The sequence below is a fragment of the Acartia tonsa genome, chromosome 14, assembly GCF_053477335.1.
Source record: "Acartia tonsa isolate MP-2025a chromosome 14, ASM5347733v1, whole genome shotgun sequence".
Taxonomy (NCBI): domain Eukaryota; kingdom Metazoa; phylum Arthropoda; class Copepoda; order Calanoida; family Acartiidae; genus Acartia; species Acartia tonsa.
In genome coordinates this window covers 14,117,899-14,135,475 of record NC_137273.1, presented here as the reverse complement: position 1 = coordinate 14,135,475, position 17,577 = coordinate 14,117,899, and the positions used below count along the sequence as shown (strand labels likewise).

Below are 17,577 nucleotides of genomic sequence, written 5' to 3'. Positions count from 1 at the left end.
AGATATTACTTGTTGCTTAATTAAGAGATATCTCCCCTTAATAAAATAATCCACCCTCCCTCCCCTAAAATTAAAAGTGTCCTAGATGTCTCTTAAAGCACAAAAGTTTGCATTTATTGTGATCAAATGTCTTTTAGAAAACATTTCTCTGTCCCAACTCGCCTTGAAGTCTAACGTGAAAGTGTTAAATAGGAAAAGGGAAAGATATTGATCAATTTGAATTATGCTATGTTTGAGTAAAATGTACCTTATACTTTTATATTCAAAAAAGGGGTTGATAGGTGAATAATGGCAAAATTAATTTCCAAAAATATGGTATTTATCGCATCGTATTATAGGCAGCTTTAACCAAATAGTAAAAAAAAATGTAAGTTTTGTTAGCCCTGCGGGCTTTAAGTCCCGTTCTAGCAAAACTGGTAGATAATATTATGATTTTGTTTTACTATTCGTAGAAAATCGTCTACAATACGATACATGATTTTTCAGTATGGCTAAGAATCGGTTCTAATACAGCGGATATTAATCGGTTTTAAAGCCATACTGGAAATTGATTTAAATCTTGAAATGTTTGTCCCTAGCTCTTGTGTTGAAGAGCTATCACGAACGTGTTAACAATTATTGAAAAATGCATTTTTTTTAAAGTTGTGCAGCTACTCTATAAGCGGATCTACTGCAGTTCACGGTAAAATATTGCTGGTAACGAATATTCCCAAAAATCTATGAATGTTTAAGGCTGCTAGCTGCCAAACGGTTGAACGTACAGATCAAACCCGCACACCATTTTAAGCGGTATAAGAAGGCCTACAAATAATCTGGAATAGCCAAGATCCTATGATGCACAGGGAAAGCTTCACTGAAGAAAAAACGCGTAAAATAGGCCTTTTTCGCGCATTTCTCTGCACTGCGAGATAATTATGCATTATTGATTTATGGCTATTCCAGATTATTTGTAGGCCCTCTTATGCCGCTTAAAACAGTGTGCGGGCATGATCTGTACGTTTAGCCGTTTGGCAGCTAGCAGCCTTTAAAATTCATAGAATTTAGACAATATTCGTTACCAGCAATATTTTACCGTGAACTGCAGTAGATCCCTATAAGCTAATCTTTTTGATAAACAGGTTCTTATAAGGAATACTTTAAAACGTTGAAGAATATGGTATCAGATCTATAGTATATATGTATAAGACAACTACCTCCCTTTCTTTTTGAAAGACCTTTTTCGTATGCTTCTAAATTATTTTATGCTACTTGGCTGTGTTAATATAAGCGACACCATTGGCTGATTTTCAATTACTCAATAGAAAGGTTGCACAAGATTGATGCGATAGAGATATACCATTATTTAACCATTTCTCCCTCTAGTGTTTTTCTCTATTAATATGATAACCATAATCGACTTAAAATTCAGTAATCATTATCAAAAATTGTAGACAAATATACCCCTTCTGAAGATTAAACAATTGGTGGAAAAGTTTGGACATTGTTAGTTGGAACCAATCTAATCATAAAACTTTGGATACTGCGTACTAATATAATTTACAGTTCAATCATTCTTGCTATGGACATAAGTATTCCTGATTTTAATATCTCTTTTTTATTGCATTTAATTGAAAACATACTTATACATTCTTATCAAAAATTGGGTTAACTTTTTTTTTTGAAGATTTTTACTTGTACTTTGATGTTACTAAGGGGGGTTATTCGCGGGTTTTTATGACGGTGGGGACTGTAAGTTATACTGGTACCCAAAGTTTTATAAACACGTTGGTTTAACAATTTGGATACAGTGGTTGTTTAAAAAATTAAAAACATAAATGAACATAAATTTATCGTCCATTGTCTTATCCCATAAGATCCTTGATTTTTTATGTCAATTCAATTAGAGTTATAAAAGAAACTATTATTACCTAATTTTCTCTATTTTTCACGGATTTTATAAAAATCACGTTTTAAAAGAAGCGCAGTAATAACAAACCAGTCAAGTACCCAATGTTTTAAGCCAAAAAATAAAAGAAAGTGATCATTAAACTTTGGGTACCAACGGAATTTACTGTCCTAACATCCCATCCCTTCCTGGGTACTAGTAAAAGTACAAAGTTACAGTACATCTTAAAAGGACTACCTAAGTACTTTTCAACTGATTAATAGAAAATTCCGGTCATTTGTATCTTTTTTTTGTTGCACTTTTAGCGTCAGTGTTTATGGGTGTTGAAGGATTTTTGATGCACTAAGTACAAGGTAGCTGGGAAAGAAGGGGCATAGTACCCAAAGTTTTATAACAACGTTTTCTTTTGTGATGGTTTAGGAACGTTGGGTACTGGTTATTAAACTTGATTGGTTTATTTGGGAATAGTCCCTTTCGTAACATCGCCCCATAAGAAGCGATTCGTCGTATTTTTAAAATGGCTTTTTATAGGTTATTTTAGGTTAGGTTAGGTTATATTGGGTTAGGTGATTGCCCCATAGGGTTAGGTAATAGGTCCCGCAGGGTTAAAGCCCCCCGCAGGGGCTAGAAATAGGAGAAAAGCTACTGTGAAAAATACGAAGAATCGCTCCATAAGGTGCGATGTTACTAAAGGGACTATACCCGTTTATCTAAACGTTTTAGCATATAGTTTTATCTACAGAAAAGGTAATTTTAGTTCGGATATAAATCAATTTATCTTAAGTTATAAATGAATATAAATAGTTTAATTGATATACGTATAGAAAAAAATCGTGGATGGATAGATAGACAAAGCTTAGTAGGTAGACAGATAAACAGATAAGGCCTTGCTTTGAAGGTCAGCCCAGTAGCCCTTTTCTATGGATTACGATAAATATTCTCTAAAATATTTTGGGTCTCTGATGAAAGAGAAATGGAAAATTAAGTCAATGAAATTCGCCTGTTTTAAGGGGAAGGCATTTTTCTGCTCTTACATTCAAGACTTTTTAAAACGCATTTTTAGGCCTTTAAATGATTTTATTAGTCTTAGTCTATTGCAAACTCATGAGAGTGAAAGTTAGTTTAGATTCGAGGATTCTTAATGTTGTAAATACATACAGTTTCTAATCTGAAAATTAAAAGGTAAATAAACATAGGTTATGTAACAGGAAGCAAAGTTAAAAAAAGTAAATGTAAGCATGTAGAATTGTTCTATTTATTTAAAACCTGAACAATAAGATAGGTATAAATTTTAGAATTAATAGTTTAATGCGACCATTTATTTTTTTATTTACATAATATGCTTTTCAAACTTTTGTAATGGTGATTCAATATGGGATAAGGTATAAACTTTTAGCTTATCATCTCTTTTATTACGTAGTGCTTCATGGATGTTGTCATCCTTGTTTAGGATACATTTACGAAATTGTTTATTTTTCAAAAGATTAAATTAGTTATGTTTGTATAATAGTACGGAGTTATAAAAATATTTCTCGTATTCATTCGAATCCGGTGGATAGGAACCGGTTCTCATCCATACGAAAAAACTATGTCTAGCATTGTATTATATCCAGCTTTCTACGAATATAAAAATGTACAATCATAAGATTAAAACCAGTTTTTTAGCCCGTGCCTTCGGCACCTCGGGGCTAAAAAAAAACTAGTTTTAATCTTATAATTGTACATTCTATATCCGCGGAAAGCCGTTTATAATACGATGCGAGTAATAACTATTACCTTTTAATAGAGTAGCTATTATTTAACTTACTTTGTCCGTCAGTATTCTTGGAATTTTAATGGATTTTTTTTTGTAAACTAGCAATGGCTGTTCAGTTGGTATTTTATTTTGATGAAAACTATATCTCTATGCCTAAGTTAAAAGCGAAGCACTGAAACGGTAGGACAAACATGTTTAAAATAGGCGTACGGATATTCTGATAACGATTGTAGAGTTGCTCCGCTTTCTAATTCGTTCATAACTACTACAGGAATCACCATGCCAAGTTTGAAATTGATAGGACAATTCTAACATGCCTAAATTAAACCAAAAAAAGCTTAACAGACCCACGGACTTATAGATGTACCGAACCTAATTATTGAAGAGCTTCGCTTTTCAACATTGGTAAACTACGTAAGATCACTATCAAACACTTTCATAAAGTCTAAAATACTTTAATTACAAACTATTTTTAAATCACATAGCATAAAAAAATAATACATGAAGTATTACTTAAAAACTTTTTGTATGAATAGACCTTTTATTGTCTAATTGTCATAAGTCATCACTTAATATTCTCTATAAGGACTGTACAATAAAATGTACAAAGTTTTTGTACAGTATTATTACAAGTTTCTTACTTTAATTTAAACCATGGTGTTACAACAATACAGTTAAAATTTAGTTTTAGCAGAATTTTAAGCGTGTAATATTTGCGCAAGCTCCCTTAAGGCAGAAAGATAGGGTTGGATTGAGGGAACGAGGGGATATTTGACTGTAAATTATACTGGTACCCAAAGTTTTATAAATATTCTCTTATTAATTGTCTTGAAAACGTCCGGGAATTTTATGATATCTTAATAATCGTCAATACATGATTTTAATCTACAGAAGAATAATTTTTACCCAACATAATTGATGTACATCAATTCTATCATCTATCGTCTATTTTCATTTTCAAATGGTTGGAGGGTTCTTTGGTCCATTTGCGGGTTCGGGGGATGGTGCACTTTATTTTGAGTGGGAGGAATATGTAAACAATGAGAGTTAACACATTTTTATACACAGTGGGATAGGTAAAATGAATATATAATTTAAATTTCATTGAAAATTAGTATCCTTATTTTAAAGTAATAGGATCTCTGTGTTTGTCTGACTGTACCAAAGGATCTCGCTGAACAGCTAAACCGATATGGTTCCTCTTTACAATGACAAATTCTGGAGGTTTATAAATATTTATGTAGTGTACCACCACACTCCCAAAAGAAATCTCCCCCAAAAAATTATCACCTTCTAAAGATTTTTTGCTTTTTCTTTTGAAACTAAAATTGAAAATGAAGTAATGGCATCTAGGGGCGTAGCCGCTAGTCCTTAATACAGGAGAAATGTTAATTTTGACTGTTGAAAGCAAAAAAAAAGATTTCTTTAGAGTTTAAATCCGTATCTTTATGTGATATTACAAAACATTAGCAAAAGTATAACCAACAAAAAGAGTACATATTTACTTTTGATGATATATAATATTCTGAGACTTTTATAGCAAGAAAAAAATACTAATTTCTTAGTTTATAACAAATAATATATCTTTTTTTATTTTCAGCCAAAGGAACATTGACAGAAGATACAATCCGGTTATTCCTGAGACAATTAGGTAAGAACTTGTCTTATTATAGAGTACCTTTGCTTCGCATAAAAATAATTGCTAACATGCAAATAATTTCCATGAAAATAATGCATTATATTCCAGGGTGGGAGGGAACATAGGACTGTGAATTACATAGGTACCCAAAGTTGTATAACTCCATTATCTAATTCGGTGTCCAAACTTTTCAACCAATAATTTTATTCAACGAGCAGGGTAATTTTGATTCCCTTTATTGGGGATGTATATTTATTTATTGTCCATTGTCTAATCCCTTAAGATTCCTGGTTATATTCCATGTTTGTGTGCGTCTGTCTGTTTGGCTGTCCGTCGGTCCTTGTCTGTATGGCTGTCCGTCGGTCGTTGTCTGTTTGTGTTTTATGCAGAAAAATTGTGCAGAATTCTGTTCTTAGTAATCATATAGGTCAGCCAATCGGTGTTGCTACGTTTTAGTAGACTCAGGTTTTTATATAAATGAAATTGTAGATTGTAATCATTGGCGAAAAAGTTTGATCACTGCCAGTTTTTACTTCCTACCCTATAAAAATATGACAAAAAGGTTCTCAAGTTTTCAGCTATAAAACTTTGGAGACCCCTATAATTAACAGTTCAAAGTCCTCTCTCCTCTCCTATTGTTAAAGATATAAAAGAAATGCAACAAAAATCTTAAGCTGTTTTAAGGGCACATTGGCCAATTTTTGGACCATGCCATGCCAGGGTTTCAATAGAAAAACAAAATTATTTACCACCTTGCCAATTATCCGTTATTCAAGGCTTTTATATGTTGCTTTTAATTCTTTTTAATTTAATTTGAACTTGAATTTTTGTCGTTTCTGGTTAGAATTCCCATAAACTAAACACGTTACCTCATACCTTGGCTTATAAACTTAAGGAAGTTTAAATAAATCTATATATTAGTTTGTTAAATACACAATTTCCAAACTCTTCAATCATTAATTTGATCTACAGAAGATGCCTTTTTTTTCATGATAAAAGATTAGTTCTTAGTCTTAGCCCTTAAGAAGATATTGAAGTTTTAAATTGCATAATATATCTCGCTGTTAACACACAAATAGAACACCTGCCATATTTCCTTATTTATTTGTGAAATTTCGATTATTTTGAACATTATTATTAGTACTGATTAAAATATGTTTCCTTTTGATTAATGATTTGGGTATAGGAGAGAAATATACACTAACATTTAAAGATGTAAATCGATATAAATCCAAGTATATCTGACTACAAAATTTTCACTATTGCATCATCAATTGGTAATGCAAATTTTCATGCAAAAGTGAAAACACACACATATACTCATGGAGGAAGGGAGGGGATATTGGGCTGTATATTATATGGTAACCAAAGTTATTAACCCGTTAAAAAAAGGGTTAGGTACTTAAATTAAATTTTAATTGGCTCGTTTAAATCTATCATTAATTATAATCTACTGTAGGGTAATTTTGTTTATCGTCATTGGGGATGTTTGAGATTCCTGTATGTATATTGTATATGCCAAAAAATTGGGAACGCGTTGCATGACCCAAAAAGTTACTCTTTTGCTCTTGTTAAAACCCAAATCACGAATTATTGTGAGTCATACTTTTTTCCTGTAGAGTGGCTTTTTTACAATTTGTTTGTATGTATTAAATGGCCTAACAGTCGACCAACTATGCATACTCGCGCTTTTCTTTTTGGTTAAGACATTCTCTTTACATTTGACATCTTTTATCTGAAATAGTTGTCTTAGTACATAGATTTTTGAAATGGTGAGTGAGTTCTAGGACAATGAGGCACCCTGTAAAGATAATATTCTAAAAAAGTGCACATTTGCCAATGCTTTTTTGTATCTTGTTTAGCTCCTCTTTTATGGATGTTGTCAATTTGTTTATTCTTTTTTTTATTACTTTATTTAACAAATCATTCAAGAAAAATAATGAAACAATTAACTTTAACAGGCTTCCTTAACCATTTTCATAATTTAATGGGGGTAGCGATTGATGTTTAGCCATTTTAATCAATTTAAATTATATATTTTAGACAAGTTCTGAGCTATTTTTTAATACTCATAAATTACAATTGGCTGCGTCCCTATCATTTAAGGGCTCTACATGCAAAGGGGCAAGAAGTTGTAAGAAAAATAGTGTAAACTCCTTAAATCACTTACCTTAAATCTTAAAATAGAAAGTCCTAAAACTATGCTAGGACCTGTGTGAAGATTCCTTTTATAGGAGAACTCGATCAGTTCAGTATTAAGATTTAGATAACAAAAATCTAAAATAAAATAAAAAGCTATTTCTTAAATGACCTATAACATTCAAATAATACCTAAATTCTTCGAAAACTCTAGAATTTAGAGTAATTTTTAATGGCCTTTTAATTATCTATAGGACATACCTTTCTATAGAGTAGCTGCGTTAATAATGAATACAATATACTGTTATTGTATACCTAAATTAACCAACTAATTAACGAGAACTTTAAAAGAGTGGAAAATTCACGTTTTGTTAATTATTAAAAAGCTTGGTTAAACATTGCATGTATGCAGGGATCTGAAGGGATAGGACAATGGCCGAAAAATTGATGTAAATGTAAGTATTTGTTAAAATATATAATTAAGGATAGATTCAAATCAATAGAACCATTTCAAAAGAACCATTTACAGTTAGAAATATAATACGAAAGGTGGGTTGGGGGGGGGGGGGGGGGGAGGGGGGTATTTATCTAAAGACTTTCAACTTTTTAGCTCGTCGGAATAATACATGAGGACTTCAAGAGTTCTTAAAAAGAAAAGAATAAGAATTTTTTTAAAATGATTTTCCACGCTTGGAAAAATATAAAGCAAAACGCAGTTTGCGGATTTTAAAGTATTTTTTGTTTGCAATTTGTAAATAATAGCGCTAGCGTGTCTGTTAATTGGCCACGAATAGGCTATTATATGCTGTTAAACAGTTTTTATCTTGAGAGGGTAAAATAAGGGTTTTAACCCCCCCCCCCCCCCCCCCCCCCAACCTAAAGGGCCAAAGAGGCCTCTAGGGGCATAGCCGCTAGTATCTAATAAAGAATATACAAACAGGAAAAAAAATAAAAATGGAAGAAGTAACTCATTAAGTTACTAAATAAATGTAAAAAGTAAATCTTTTAATGAATTTAGATAAGATAATTTCCATAAAAAGCCCAACTACTAAAACCTAACATCGTTTAAAATGAAAATAACATTAGGTATTTCATAGAATAAGGAGGAATAGAAATGAAAACCCTAAATATTTCTGGGAAATTTGAAGGAATCTTTGACTTGCGCAGTAAAGACAATAATGATAAAGTACGAATCACAATGACTAGTTGGACAAAACTAGAAAAGTTTAATTTGTATCAACATCTAAAATAAGAAACATAAGAGCGCAACTTAGTTTTATAATATAAATACTGAGACCAATATTTTTTTGTAAATTTTCTTACATAATTATTTTTTTTAAGGCTTAATATGCACATTAAATTCATTTTTAATCCATTGTGAATAGGGAAGAGGAAGCTGGATTCTTGGCTACATGGCTTTTAGTAAATCGTTGGAAAAGAAATTTATTTTGAATATTTTTTCTGAATAATTACTGAAACCATGTTATTTACTAACAGCCTTGTAGCCGTTTTGGTCTTTCAAAAGTTCCAATTTTACTTCAGGCTAGCCAGGCAGAATCTTCTACCTGGATTCTATTCTATACTTTATCTTCTTTGAGGTATTTTCATTTACGGTCAAAAAATAAAAATTTCTTAACATTACTGCCAGCGTATTTGTTTGTGCAACGTACGGACGGATGTAGTTATAGAGTAGCCGCCTACATATAAAGGCGTAATGACATATAAAGAATAGGAAAAGTGGCGCGTATTTTTGAAACAAGTTTGCTATGCTCCGACACGAACCTAAAGAATGATACTTTTTCCGAATTGGGCTTGCAATATTGCTAAAGATTAAAGTTCATAAAAAATTTGAAATTTAGAATACGAGGTTAGGGGAATATTAGGAAGGGAGGGGGCATTGGGCAAATTATTACACTAGTCCTTATATTTTTATTATCAAAACCTTTGGAGACTTTTATTGAACTTTGATTGGTTGGTTCATTGAGCTCAATGTCCAAACGTTTCATCCACTAATTTTAACCTTAAGAAGGGGTAATTTTGTGTATCATAATTGAGGATGTACATCAATTTATCGGTGATTTTCATGTCCCTTCAGATCACTGATATAGGTTTTTATTGCTTGATTCATTTTTATTTATTGATTCCAACTGTTTACATTTTTTAATTCAAAGACTTCTAAATGCAGATTACCTATAATTGAACTAAAACAAGGTATTTTTTTTGAAAAGTTGCTAATTTCTAACTGAATAATTTTGCGGATTTGTAGGATAAAAAAACACTTTTCTACTGCGTAGTGTTCTACTTTTTATCCTTTATCTTTCTGGACACGATTGCGTTTGGGCTGCAAAAAGCGTACCCTTAAAACCTCATTCTAAAAAGGGTTCAGGGAACATAAGAGGTTGGCCCTTCCTCAACTACGATAGACAAAATTACCCCTTCTATTGATGATAAATAATTGGAGGATTTAATGTTTTTTTTTATAGCAATATCATAGTAAAAATAAGAATCTCCAGACAGACGTTGCTGTAAATTCCAATTTCAAATAGATATCGAATTTGCATTTATATATTCTGTTCAAACTACTACAGACCCCCACAGAGGGAGGGAACATTGAACTGAAAATTATACTGGTACCCAAAAATGATAGTTGGGTTAAAAACTCTGGGGATCATAATTGGTTTATTCAACTATCAGAGTATAAACCTTAAAACATAATTGGTTTGTTCAACTATCAGAGTATAAACCTTAAAATAATAATCTTAAAATACAGGAGGGAAAATTTAATGTACATCAATTTTTTTCTATTGTCTTATCCCTCAAGATCGAATTTCTCATTTCTCTTGTTCCTTTCTTAAAATTCCAATTTTTCTTAAGTAAAAATAATGAAATATAATCATAAGAAAATAAAAATAAAAATATCAGAAAAAATTGTAAAACAAAATGTTTGACTTCTGATGGGGTCATTAAAATGAGCAGTATCCAAACTTATCCACCATTAATTTAATCTACAGATGAGTTATTCTTGGGGCTGTACATTAAATTATCATCCATTGTCTTATCCCTTAGATTCCTGATTGTAACTTCATTTATAACATAATCATTGAGTAAATTTAAAATGAATTCAGGTTTACCAATTTATCATCTTAATCTAATCTTTTTAAAGAAACTTATGTTTTTTCAATATTTTTAATAATATGACATTAAAAAATAATAGTCGTTAGTAAAAGGAGAGAGGGTAGTTTTTCAACCTTAGGTTAGGTTTAATGGGGTACAGGGTTTGGCCCCGAAAGGGATAAGAATTAAGAATAAGTTGGAGTTCTGTACTCGCTAAGCATTTTAAGTGAAAGTACCGGTTAATTAATCGACTGTTTTATGCAAACACTTTTTTTCTAAAATTAAAGAAAACTTGGCTCGGTTAACCATAATTATTGATGTTTCTTTTAAGATTATTTTAAAGGAAAAATTGTAATTAGTATAAATTAAGAAATTGTAAGATAATTATGAAAATTTTTGCTGCTGTTATAGTATGCTTCTAGTGTGGTTTTATAGACAGTTTTCCGAGGATAGATAATACACCTTTTAGAATTAATTACAAGCAAGAATTCATTTCAAGATTTTTATTCAGATTTATTGCCTTTTTGGATTAAATCAATATTTAAAACCAGGAAGGTTAGGGACATTGGAGCTCATTAAGTTGAGTGTCTAAACTTTTCAACCACTAATTGTAATCTACAGATAGGGTAATTTTGTAAATCATTATTGTTGGGATGGGATGTTTATTAATTTATCGGCCATTATCTCATCCCTTTAGATCCCTGTTTAAAACTTGGTAATTCTATGTAATTTTGCTTTTATTTTAACAGATACATGAACAAGCTGATATATGTAGATAGATAGTAGACAGTTAAATAGATAGATAGATAGATAAACTGATGGATAAATATTTTGATGCAGAAGATGAAAACTTGGAAATGCAGCTCCAAATTCCCAGGGCTTAAACTTGATATAATAACATATGGACAAAACATTGATTGATTGATTGATTAACTTGTCTTTATGCTTGACGCGGCATTTGCTCTTGTTGAAAAAAATACACCTTAAAACAGTAAATCATCCAAACATCAACCAAATATTACCTAATAAATAAATTGTAAGCCTACCACTCTATGATTGGTTCATCTTTAAGAATGTAAGTTTTCTAACCAATCAGAAACAGATTAGTTACATGTCTGACCTCTCATTGGCCATTTTCATTTTGACCAATCCTAAGAGATCTTAAAATAAGATTCAATTATTTGCAACACAAATTACAAAGAAGTCATCCTAAATTGATTTTAAATCCATTGCCTGAAATCCCACGTAACTCTGCATGTTTTAGGTATTTCAACAAACCCGCAAATATTAGAAATTATTAAAGAATCCTTTTTATAGTTCTTCATATATTTGTTATCTGTATTTAAATGAAAATATTTTTTTTCCTTTTTTGTTTTGAAGAAACGTCAAAAAATTGTATGTGGCATTGCCTGTTATTCCAGGGATCTAAAGGGATAAGACAATGGCCGATAAATTGATGTACATCACTTAATGATGATACACAAAATCATCCCTTCTGTAGATTAAAATTTATGGTAGAAACATTTGGACTTCATTAACCAACCAATTAAAATTCAATAAAGTCCCAAAAGTTTTTGAGCCAACGAACAAGAAAACGTTATCATAAGACTTTGGGGACTATAGTAATAATCAGCCCAAAGTCCCTCTCTCCCTGTGTTTATAACAGATTTGTCAATGAAATAATTATGCATTTCTATGACATGAAACTTTTTTAAAATAACTGCAGGGATCTTAAGGGATAAGACAATGGATGATAAATTGATATCCATAATTTGTTGAAAAGTGAAAATGCTAGTTTGATCCAACCAATCAAGATTTATTCAAACAATAATGAGTTTAATTTAAAGACCTTCTCGTAGTACTTCAAATCGTACAAAAATGATTATTTCAAATTCATTTTCCAAGTTTTAATTATTCATTATCATAATAATGGCTTCAATTTTAAGGCAGGGCACCTATTGTTCTCAAAATCCTCCAAAAATTATTTAAAGAAAAGAAAAAATCTCCTACAATGTTTTGTTGGGGGGGGGGGGGGATATAAATACATACCTATAAAATTGCTAAAATAATCTTTACTACTTTAGGTTCTCTTATTTTTTTTTTTTTTAATTTTATAATTGATTGTTTCTTAAAGCATGTTTTTTTTGGGGCTTACCATTATGCCTTCATTATGACTTTTTCCTTATTTCGTGAAATTCATATATTTTTGCTTCTTTCATTGCTTTAAACAAATTAGTAGTGACTTCTCCCTCCCTCCAACGCTAAACAAATAGCCTAGTACCTGCCCTTAATCAATAAATTGCTTCTAAGAGCATTGTGAATTATTTTAGTAAATAGTTTCTTTAATAGGTAGTATTTTTATTTAAAATTGTCCAACCATGATTTAAACAAATCAAAATAAAACCGTAATACTGAACAAGAAAAAATATTTACCAATGATATCTATAAAAAATGCAAATATCTTAAGGGACAAGACAATTGTTTGGACATACCTTAGAAATAGAGTAGCCCCGCAACTTAACAAGGTTGACAACATCCAAAAAAAGCGAACCGCTAAAATCAAAATAAATTACAAACGATATCTTCAGTAGATTTGTTGCAAAATTGAGTACATACAGGATACAGTAAATGGACATACTTATTTAGGATTTTATTATAGAGATGCCTCGTTTAAATATTGTACCTAACTGTTATAGGAACCACAATGCAAAGTTTGAATTCAATAGGACAATTCTGATATTTATAAATTAACGAAAAAAGCTAACAAACGGGCGGACTGAACCTATTTATATAAAAGCTTCGCTACTTAAAGAGATACAGACAAAAAGCAAAGACACTGTCTGTCTGTCTGTCTATGGTTAATTTACTTCCCCGATTTTTTTACCTCCACTTGTGGTGTTTCCATAGTAATGCAAATACATTATTTGAAAAATTAGCAAACTGAATAAAGATAAATAAAAAAAAATTTGTAGGAAAATGTATAAATTAAAATTGTTGTCTGTGTTTTTGCAATTGAAGTATTTGAAAACAAAATTAATTAAATATTTGTATTATTTTACTATTTGTAATAAAAAAGATTCACTTGATTTAATACTTTTTATAGCTAGACTAATGTTTGATACAATAAACTCTATTCTGTTTTCCTTCCAAACCCCTTCCCCATATATTTTTTTTTTTGGGGGGGGGGGTAACTAAAAGGTAGATTTTTTTTTCAAAAACAGTGTACTTCAATTTTTTAGATAGGTAGGAAAAATAACAATAGTTGGTTCATTAAGTTTCAAACGTTTCAACCACTGATTTTAATCTACAGAATGGGTTAATTTTGTGTAATATAGTTGGGGATGTACATCAATTTATCGGCCTTTGTCCTATCCCTTTAGATTCCTGGTGTCTATGACTTGAAAAAATGAGATGACACAATAGTCGTCAGTGCTTAGGTTGTTTCTACGCAAAGTCTGTTCTATAAAGCTAGGTCTCACTTACTTTAGGAATAGTCCCTTTCGTGGCAACGCCTCTTAAGGGGCGATTCGTCTTATTTTTAAAATGTTTTTTTTGTAGTTTATTTTAGGTTAGGTTAGGTTATATTGGGTTAGGTGATTGCCCCACAAGGTTAGGCAATTAGCCCCGCAGGGTGAGAGCCCCCCCCCCCCCCCGCAGGAGCTAGAAATAGGAGAAAAGCTATTGTGAAAAATACGAAGAATCGCCCCTTAAGGTGCGTTGCCACGAAAGGCACTATACCCGTTTCTTTTGTATAGTAAAAAGTTTATTGTTTAATGACGAAATGTTAAGAGGGGGGGGGGGGCGAAAGTGACACTTTTTGAAACCAAAACTAAAAGTCAAAGGAACTCAACTAAAAAAAGAGTTACAGGTCTGACATTTTGCATGGCAGTTGCTTTATAGGGGTACAATATGGAAATGTGAAGAAACGGCGGCGCAACCGCCGAAAACCGCCGAGAAAAGGCAACAAAAATTACGGCGGGAAACGGCGGTTTTCGGCAGTTGCGCCGCCGTTTCTTCACAGTTCCATATTGTACCCCTATAAAGCAACTGCCATGCGAAATCTCAGACCTGTAACCCTTTTTTTAGTTGAGTTCCTTTGTTGACTCTTAGTTTTGGTTTCAAAAAGTGTCACTTTCGCCCCCCCCCCCTTTTTAACTTAGGGATGGAAAGGGATAAGACAATGGCCGATAAATTGATGTACATCCCCAATCATGATACACAAAATTACACCTTCTGTAGATTGTAATAAATGGTTGAAACGTTTTGACATTTAACTTAATGAATCAACCAATCAAAATTAAATAACGATACCCAAAATTGTTAAGCTAACGAATAGAAAATGTTATTATAAAACTTTAGGACTAGTGTAATTAACAATATGATTATTGTCTGTTTTTACAGGAAAATGACAATTTAATATGAATTAATTTTTTAAAAATGTGAAAGAAATGGCTGTAAATTAGTAAACAACCCTCTCTTAAAATGGTTAAAATAACATTTGCTAAACATTAAAAATTAATCTTTTAAAAATGTAAAAGAAATGGCTGTAAATTCTTAAACAACCCTCTCTTAAAATCGTTAAAATAACGTTCGCTAAACATTAAAATTGTCTAATTGTGCGACAATCGCTGACACGTTAAAATACATACACCCTTTCTCCTTTCAAAGTTATATAATTTTAAATTATATAAGCGTTCATTGAAGTTTTACACTTGGCTTATTATACAATACCATCAATATTAAACATTAGCAAAAAAAATTGAGTGATAAGCTTTGTTTACATTTATGCTGGCAGGGAAGGGATATTGGATTGTCAGTTATACTTAACCCCCCCCCCCAAAAAAAAAAAAAAAAAAAATTTTAGACGTGTTCTGCTATTAGTTGGCTTAGAAACTTGGTGTTTTTAAAGACTTGATTGTAGAGATGTTTCGCCTTTTACATAGTGCCTAATCGTTGAAGGAATAATAGGGAATAGTCCCTTTCGTGGCAACGCCCTTCAAGGGGCGATTCGTCGTATTTTTAAAATTGACTTTTATAGGTTATTTTAGGTTAGGTTAAGTAATTGTCCCACAGGTTTAGGCAATAATTCCGGCAGGGATAGACCCCCCCCCCCCCGCAGGGGCTAGAAATAGGAGAAAGGCTACTGTGAAAAATACGAAGAATCGCCCCTTAAGGTGCATTGCCACGAAAGGGACTGTACCCAAATAATATTCAGAACTCAATTCGGTGATTTTAAAAAAATTTCGTTGTTTTAAAGTCATAATAGTTTAAATTGTTTATGTAATACTTTAATTGGCCAAAAAATGGATATAAAAATAAAGAATACATCATCAAAATTTGGTTATTCGCATATTTTTAAATGCCTGCTAATATATTAACAGAATTACTGTAGGATATTGAATAAAATTAAATCTCTTTTCTGTGGGTGATTTCCCTACCAAAATAAATATAAACCTTTCTAGACTGTAAAGGAGAACCATATCGGTTCAGCGGTAAGCGAGATCCTTAGATACAGATATCCTGTTACTTTATTATAAGGATAACTTGATAAGTAAAGTACTCTTCATAGTAATGTTAATAATGAATGTAATATTAAAATTTTATTATTAATATTATTTTATCCAATCCAACTGCTTATGTAATAACATCCTCCTTTGTGATTTAAGTTGATTTATTACTTTGCACAGCAAAAAAATTAGCACAGACACGCAAAAATTTTGGCAACATTCCTTTAATTGCTTTTGGACCAAAAATAAACCCTCCCACAAATTGTAACTTTTTGATCAACCGTTTGCAAGCAACATATAACTAACAATTTATTTAGGCATGTTAAAATCGTCTTGTCGTTTTGAAACCTTACACGGGGATTCCTATAACAATAAGGCATATTTGTGTTGATAATTTAAATGCAGATTCACACTGCGACTGGGTATAATGTTATCCTAAAATTTTACGACAACCGATTATCTGAAATCTAATAATAATACAGAAAGTGTTGCCTTTCTGTAATTAAAAAATGTTAGTGGCCCTCTTTCGTTTATAGGGAAAGTGCTTTTAATTTTTATTATTATTCTCATATTACATACAATGGCTACGTCTAGAAAGGTGTATAAAAAAATTTAATGACAAAAATCGGAACAGACAGAAAAACTACAAATAATTCAGTTTGGACCATTACATCTAATTTTAAGAGATAAGGCTATTGGCGATAAATTGATACACATCCTCAATGATTATCAGCAAAATTACCCGTAAAAGGATTTTACATTAAGACCTACTTGGTTTGAACCAACAAAAGATTTCAGATGAAGGGTAGAGAAAGGGGTGAAAAATAGTCTAAAACCATTCCACGACTTACATTTTTAAAAAAATGATAAAGCCATAGCCATCCCAAGACAAATGTAGAATCTACTTGTAATCAATCTAGCAGACATTGAAATCTTAAGCTACAGACAAAAAAAATACCTGACTGCTTTATACAATAAGATAAAAAAACTGTTGGTTGTTTATTTCTGCTCCGCTGTTCAAAGAAATAATTGCCTTGTTTATTTTAATTTTACAAGCTAAATTGGGCAGACTTAATTCAATTAGTATTCCTTCAATTCCGCATTTTATCAATATTGTTGTTTTTAATGGGTTTATGATTACTGGGATGTTTAAACAGATTTCATGTACTCTAGTAAAGTGAAATTTGCAGCGGGCTTTACCCCATCCCCTTCCCTCATACTGGATGTACGAACTAAATAATAACAAGTTAGCAACCTATATTGACGACAACTTCTCCCCGGTCATAATAACCATGTATACAATATATCCATTTGTCATATTTGCAATAACATACAATAGCCAATAAAAGCAAAGAAAAAGACAATATTTAGTTGTGTTGTGATACAGTTGCGGAAGTCAATGCACACCAATTGAAACTCAGGGAAAGGGAAGGAGGGGACATTAGACTGTAAATTATTCTGGTTTCATAATTAATTCCTAACATTTGTTGACTTAAAAAAATTAATAAATTTTGAGAGGTTGGTTAACGAAAAAAAC

The 17,577-nt window shown here is 31.5% G+C and overlaps 2 protein-coding genes across 6 annotated transcripts in view; one reads left to right on the top strand and one right to left on the bottom strand.

The window, feature by feature from the left end:
• The window catches only part of Atg1 (serine/threonine-protein kinase unc-51-like protein Atg1), a 127,307-nt gene that overhangs the window by 89,809 nt on the left and 19,921 nt on the right, over window positions 1-17,577 (top strand). For all 5 annotated transcript variants that reach the window (XR_013875050.1, XR_013875049.1, XR_013875051.1 and 2 more), the window contains one exon: window positions 5,242-5,292. Coding sequence is in view for 2 of the 5 variants with exons in the window: in XM_080148657.1 (XP_080004783.1) it covers window positions 5,242-5,292 (51 nt within the window). In the remaining 3 variants the exon portion in view is untranslated. The remainder of the gene's footprint in view (window positions 1-5,241; window positions 5,293-17,577) is intronic.
• LOC145306517 (uncharacterized) overlaps window positions 1-17,577 on the bottom strand; it is a 195,048-nt gene that overhangs the window by 159,686 nt on the left and 17,785 nt on the right. The gene's annotated exons all lie outside the window — the stretch shown is intronic.